Source organism: Montipora capricornis, chromosome 12 (genome assembly GCF_036669925.1).
Source record: "Montipora capricornis isolate CH-2021 chromosome 12, ASM3666992v2, whole genome shotgun sequence".
Lineage (NCBI taxonomy): Eukaryota > Metazoa > Cnidaria > Anthozoa > Scleractinia > Acroporidae > Montipora > Montipora capricornis.
Window position 1 is genome coordinate 15,509,408 of NC_090894.1, and position 7,500 is coordinate 15,516,907.

Genomic DNA, 7,500 nt, shown 5'->3' on the forward strand with positions numbered 1-7,500 from the left:
CGGTTCGGATAGATAAAAAGAGCTTTTAATTACGGAGCGCAAATAAACTCATCCATTCTAATGCAGACTGATAACTGAGAGCTTTGAAAACGCATTCAAGGAGTCGATCTCACCGAGAAACCGTCCAAATATCTTGTGTCCTTGACTAGTAATCTTTGCAATACGATGTCCGGGAAAATATCATGATCTTTATTTACGATGACGGATTAAAATCCAACGTACAAACTTAGAGAGTGCATATAACACATGACATGGGATGTATTATTCCGGAGGGTGCCCGTGTAAAGTTGCAGGTGAGAGTGGTAGGTCATTGTTTTACCACAACTGAAACAATCCAAACCTTTACAAAAATGCATTAGTAAAAGTTTGGGTTGTTATGGTCAAGCAATGACCTGCAACCCTAACCTACAACCCGCAGTTTACACTCTCTAGTCTTCTTCCTTATGTAACCCCATCTCGTCACGAACTGGTCACTCGGGCACACAATGCTTGGATAATAAGGTAGTTCGTCATCGATCAGTACACAACAAGACCACTCGTCAGACAAGCAAATACAATATTGTAGTGAATAATGAAAAGGAGTTATTTTAATGTGTCTTAAGACTCTGACACAATTGCAGGCAAAGATATAACAAGGCAGTTATCCTTCAAAAAGATACCATGCCAGAAAACTTCCAGGGGTTACAACTCTACAGAAGGGCCAACTGTCCAATACAGTTTCCAGCTTTTTTGAAGCTTAACTTTCAAAGTACAAAAATGATCAACAAATTAACTGCTTTAAGCTGGACACTTAAACTCTGTCTTTGTGGATCAAATCCCTGATCAGCTCGCTATGCTGGAATTCTGTGCAGTCTGTACACTGGAAGTCGAGATTGAGACCATTGAATTTTTTTTTCAAAGCATCTTTGGAACTGGCGTAAATCATCTTCTTGCCGATTGGGCATTCATCGCAGCACCTGAAAATGACCAAAGCCCATTTAAGTGCAGAGTAAATGGATCAATATGGGTGGAGATGTCAATATAAACCCTGTCACACTATTTCTATTTTTAGACTCTTATAGTCATACTCAAAATAGTTACCCCAGTATATGCATATAAAACTAGTTATAATGCATATTCATACACATATATAGTTAAGAAAAACCATCTATTTATAGTGTTTCTATTTTCTTAATTTAGCTTGATTTAATTTGGTAAGGGTTGACATAATTTGTATGATGATTTAGTTAATCTCTGTCAGTATCCTTTTTCTTTTATGTTTTGTCATCATTTGCAAAATTATAGTTGTTATAAATAAATGAATAAATAAATAAATAAATAAATTTTTGGTGCAACTGTAGGCTATCTAGACACAGCTTGTGTCAATGGAAGCCGATTACCATACAAATCCTCTTCTGTCCCCCTTTGAAGTACTGAAGAACAGCAGAATGTGGCCCACAAGGAGCCACACTAAGTGAAACTGGAAGGTTCCACATCAAAACAAAGATTGATTGATAAGGTTGGGCAATGTATGAAAATGGAGACAGTGTTCATGCCGCTTTGGCATTTTTGGTTTTGTCTGTCAGTGTAGTGCAGTTTGTTTTACATATATTTTTTTTACAACATACCAATGCTTTTGTGCTGGATTGGGGTGGTTGACTGGTGACCTCGTCTCAGCCATACCCTGGTAATTCATTCTGTTGGCTAATAAATTGTTCTGTCCAGATTTCCTTTGTCCCCATCATTTCCTGTCTGTTGTTTGTCGCATGCTCAATTCACTGTTTGCATTGTAAGGGCAGGGTTTGATTCCCCAGTGACATTTGATGATTTGGAACCCAATTTAACCATTAGTCAGTACATCTGGCAGGCATTGCACTCATTTTATGCAGACCCCGGCCATTCACCTTAAACATTTAAAATATATAGATGGGGAGGGGGGTAGGGGGGGGGGGGTTAACAAAGTGTTCTGGTCGTAACAATAAAATTGCTTCTTACCAGCTTATAAATGCTAGTTTCTGTCCAACGCTGTCATTTGTTCGGGTGAAGCAGAAGTCAAAGATAATGTAACGAGGTTCCATCCCGAACCCCTTTTTCATTTCGTTAAAGATTTCTGCATTCTGGGATTCAGTGCAGTTGACAGGCAGCTTATCCCCCAATCTCTCGACGACAATCTTTTTGTTATCTTTGATCATCATCACTACATAAGCATGCCTTTTCTTGATTTTGATTTCATTATAAGCCTCGACGACAGATGGGTCGACTTCCACACCAGAGGACTAGAAAAGGAAGAAATGCTTGTTTGGTAATTATTTCTCTTTCATTATCAAGCAAGCTCAAGCTTGATTGTGAAATATCATACACTTAATATAAATGAAAAAATTACTATATTCTGATTGCCTAAGAGAAATGCAGTTTTCAGGTAAAATGGTGCAGAAAAGAGGTAATTCAGTACAAAAAGAAGTAATATACCAAGCATTCTGATTGGTCAATAAGCAAACAAAGTCTGAGATAGCCAATCAAATGGAAGTCCTGGATGGAGCAATTTATTGTGCAATGATTGCGTGATACGCGTGGGTTACTTCTGCTTCACCACCTCGAATTTTTTCATTTATATTATTAATACGAAATCACATAATTTTCTCGTGCAAATTGGAATAAATAAGCACCTGTAAATTTTTTCTACAAAACAATAAGACTCATACAAATTGGACCCACCAATTTTGTTCATCCTTGAAAAAAATTTCTTGTGCTTATAATTAATGTCCCAAATTGCACTCGAAATCCTGTGATTACCTATGATGTTTTGTTTTCCCAAGAGTCCAGGCCCGAGTTGTTCAAAGGATGGATAGCGTTATCCACCGGATAAATCACTATCCAGTGGATAAACACTAGCAAAATCGATCGAGTTATCCACTGGATAGTGATTTATCCGGCGGATAGCGCTATCCATTGTTTGAACAACTGGGACCTGATGTTTCCTGAGATAAAGTCGAGGGAAACAGGACTCAAGGAAAAACTGAAATTCCTAATTTCCTGAGGGACCAGGGCTTTATTATATATTTAAATTTTCCCTTCAACAATCGCAGCAAAACAAACAAACAAGTACGGGTAACAACTGCTGAATTGGATCCCAATCTGGATGCATTTGAATTTGGTCAGGGACAATTAAGTGACCAAGAATCAACCAATCATGGTGCTTCTTTTTTTAATAGTCTAGGTATATAACAAAAAGTGATGTTGCATTCTGAAGTAACGTGTGAAAAACCAGCAAAAGAGCTAAGGATGGAAAGAATTGCTATAATTAAGAACATCAAATTAATTTTCCTTAACCCATTAACACCTGGACTGCCCTGGCCCACCCCCATTGATGAGTAAAATCATCTGGCATTAGACTGAGTAAAATCTATTAATTAGTCTCACTCCTAGGAGTCAATTAACAGGCTATAATTCCCAAAAAAATCCTTTTCATGAAATGGTGTAAAAATATGGAATAGTTTAATAACTTGTGAAATTCGCCATGTATCCAAAAACATGTACTATTTTAAAATTAAAATCCACAATATCCTATTCCAAAGACTTTCAGAAGAATCATGACTATGTTGATTTATCTGTCTTAATAACAAAAATATCTTACTACCTTGGCTATTCATATTTGCACTTTGTATTGATTTGATTTTAGATGATATTTTACTTATTTTAGTTGACTGTACACTTTGCACACCAGTTATTTGTATGCCTGTTTGTTCCACAATGTATTGTTTGTAAAACACAACTAAATACCGTAGCTTTCTGTACTTGTTCTCTCTTTTATACATGTTGTAACCAATACTCGCCTTGACTAGCTTTTGCTAACTGCGCGCAGCTAGTGGAGATTGAACATGTACCTATTGGCTGATTAATAATTTATATTTAATTTTAATTTTAATAACAGTATGCCAACCAAAATGGATAGCAGAAGGGAAAAATTAAATTCCCATACCAGGACTATGCTCCACCCAACAATACAAAAATGTGGTACAAGCAAGAGACACCAACTACAGGGAATTTACAAAACTTGTCAGCAGTTAATAGCCAAGGGTGTTTTTTAATAATTGGCATGACATTTTGTTGCTTTCCATTCTGCTGGAATTTTCCTCTGGGAAAAACAGAAGTTAAACAAAGTGGCCAAGGGTCCAGCCAAATCTTCATTACATTCCTTAAGTATTCTCAGAGCAATATTATCAGAGCCAGAAACTTTATTAATATCAATAAATACTGAAAGAAACAGTTTTGTCACCTCCTCCACACGGCCAAAAAAAAAAAAACAAGCTCAGCTGCCCTAGATTCTGGTGATTATTTTGACCTCAGGCAGGTCTAGAACACAGGTCACATTCCACAGGTTAAGACTAGAAGTCCATACTCCACTGATGAACAACTCAGTGAAAAGTTTCCACTAGACCTGAAACAACATTTTTGTGGAGTGATTAGGGCTTGGAGACACTTCTGGTGTTTTTTATTTATCTGCAGAACAGTGACATTGTACACTGACCTGTAACCCATGACCTGTGTTTTAGACCTGCTGTTTGACCACATACGCTTATGCATTAGTAAGGAAATAGAATAGCTGAATAGGTCACCTTTTACAAATGGTGGGAATCCAATAGGGTTTGTTGAGGTGGTCTTTTAGGTGATTGCTTAACTGCATGCCTGTATTGACTCTATCATTGAGATGCCACCCAGTGATCTAAGCTCATTTCCATAGTCAATGCTTTTTGTGAATTTATTTCCTGGTATCAGAGTTTAGCCAGGGTACATGGCACTGAGATTTTATTTCCATTGTAGGAATGTTGCATTCAACCTCCAGAAAAAATAAAGTTTTCCAAGAGTCCCAAACATTGTTGATACTATCCATATGATACACACAGTCATTGCAAATTTCTGAAATCCAAACCAGGCCAACTGGCGGTACTGTAGTTGTAAACACTAAACAATCCCATGTCTTCATTTCGTTTTGGTTGCAAAATGAATAGTGAATGAACCCCTCAACATGTTGGAAGATTTCGACTGAAGTCCTTAATTTATTTTGGCAACGTGATAAGAACAAGGTCAAGAATATTCAGATCACAGGAAGGGGTGGAGGCCCATTTGATTTGGCAGAAAGCAGATAACAAACTGTTGACCAGTGCATATTGGTAACAGAATAACCAGTCAATTTAGGAACATTAAAGTGAGTCCCAGTGGAAGGATACTAAAACTACTGCTATAGCCTTCAATATATGATAAATATCGTTCCAGATCTTTGAAATAATTCAAATAGTCTTTTTCCCTTACTTTGAGAGGATAATGCAGACATTTCTAAACGGTTTTATTGAAAACTGAAGTCAATTTCTTTGAGTGGGAACAAAAGAGATTAAAATGCTGCTATTCAACCTGTTTTGAATCAGGAGTGGTGCTTTCAGAAACACCAAAAATAATTATTGAACTATGATTCTTGTAGTTTTCAATTTGTATTCCCTTGTGATGTAATTTTGAACTGGTATTTTTTGAGGTGTAACAACGTTATATACAGCAAATATTTCTAAATCACTTTATTATAAAACGTTTATTAGAAAATAAGGATTTATTTTAAAATAAAAGATTCAAGTATTTTCAAGTTTAGGTACCCGGCCACGACAGTGTTGTTGTAGTGCCATCGCCTGAAGAACGAGTTATATAACAATACCTTCATATGCAAATAAGTGGACGGGTATTCTGCAGGCTCCGAGCCTGGTTTTTCAGAGTCTTTTCAGGCATCCTTTGCGACTATTTTAGTTCCTCGCTCATTTACGATAATCATTCTCGTTTGGAGTTGACCTGACTTTTGCTAAACGAGCATATTCTTTCATTTTTCGACTACGAACTTTCTGGTAAGTCGCTTGGCATGAACGAAACATACAGTACGAATGCTTTCTGTGTAGAATTCAGCTACTTTGGTCTTCCCTGAGTTAAATCAAATTTAAGTAGTTTATCACTTATACAATCTATATAAATACAAGACAGTCTAAAAAGAACTCACCATTTTCTTTACACCAGAAAAGCAATCTCAATCACTCGAAGACTGAAAAAGATAATTTGAATTGAAAAAACTGTATTCTGTGCATTACAAGTCACCTTTTCGAACATTATGGGGCCTTTAAGTATTTTTTTTTTCCGGCTATGGTCTCTTTTTGAACATATATGGTCAAATTTAATAGTAAAAAAAGGCCGAGAAAAGCAGTTTAATGACCAAAGAATCAACTTTTTACTCTCTGACATTCTTAATTTCCAGAAAATAAGTAGTCGGAAACAATGGGTTCTAAGCACTTTCCAAAGAAAACGTCCAGTTCAGTAAAGTTATAAAAACATAAAAGATAGATTCGCTGCCTTTAAAGAGAAGGCTTTCGATATCGTTGTCAAAAAAGCATCTTGTCTTTGTTTCGAAAAATATGTTTCATTCAAGTTTTATGGACTTCAGAGCTGGAAAAGCTAAACAAATCGGTCCACGTGAAAGGGTTTTGGCAGATCACCTGAAACATTTTAAAGCAAAATCTCACCAGGTCAGAGGAAAAAAAATAAAAGACGACGTCTTACCTTGCGAACCCAACCAACGTTTTAATGCAAACTGCTTTATGACGTAAACAATTGGGCGTTGTCGGTGAACCGGAATGCGGAAACCCATACGAAATCAGAACCGGAATCGGTAACTGGAGTCGGCGCGTTTCAAATTATATAGTTGAATTTGCGCCATATAAATAAATTTTTGTTATTATTATCATTGTTAATACGGTATCTTTATTTGTTCCTGTAATGTATTTCCTTTTACAACAATGCGGGTGACACTTATGCTTTGTTGTTTCCACGTTACATGTAACACTGTTATAATCGTTATATATACCCGTAGAATTTTTTAACTATCTCATTGTTTTGTGAAAGGACTTTTGGCATTTAATAACAATATATTCAGTTTCTTTGTCTGTTCCTGTGATGTTGTTGAGTTCCTATTCCATTTTCGTATAATAATCGCCTAGGAAGTCGAATACTCCGTTGATTTGAGTTACTGTGTGATTCCTTTCCGTAGTTCGATACACTTTTCTTGCTTCATTGATGTTCTTCCTTGATCCTTCCTACCTGGCATACAGTACCTTCGATTAGCAGCCACGACTTGCCTTGCTTGTCCGTGTTGCAGGAGTCGTCGCCGTGCCCTCTTGGAATAAAATAAATAAGTTACGTTGGTCCGTCCAGTGAAAAACTGACCGAGGTCTTGAAATTGCTGCCCGAGCCTGAACACATTTTCTCACTATACAGACCTCCCAGCCGGCAAAAACATATATGTTTATCATTGCTGTAATGAAAGTTGTTATTGTTATTGTTATTGTTAACGATATTATTGTGGATTCAGCGCCGGCTTTTCCAAAAGTTGGATCCGGGTTATCTTCTTGGGGGCCAGGCAACAACAAGTTGCCTAAGGAAACCCAAATTTTATCATGGCTTTCATCGTTCCAGAACCTTTCTCAGAATTCTTGC

General features: G+C 36.9%; 1 protein-coding gene across 1 annotated transcript; it reads right to left on the minus strand.

Moving 5' to 3' along the window:
• Positions 1 to 524: 524 nt before the first annotated feature.
• On the minus strand, positions 525 to 6,594 carry LOC138026289 (uncharacterized). The gene is made up of 4 exons (XM_068873570.1): positions 6,568 to 6,594; positions 6,014 to 6,055; positions 1,975 to 2,255; positions 525 to 956 (listed from the first exon to the last, which is right to left on the minus strand). The coding sequence occupies exons 2-4, from the start codon at positions 6,014 to 6,016 to the stop codon at positions 791 to 793; spliced, it is 450 nt and encodes a 149-aa protein (XP_068729671.1). The 5' UTR covers positions 6,017 to 6,055; positions 6,568 to 6,594; the 3' UTR covers positions 525 to 790.
• Between the last annotated feature and the right edge of the window lie 906 nt (positions 6,595 to 7,500).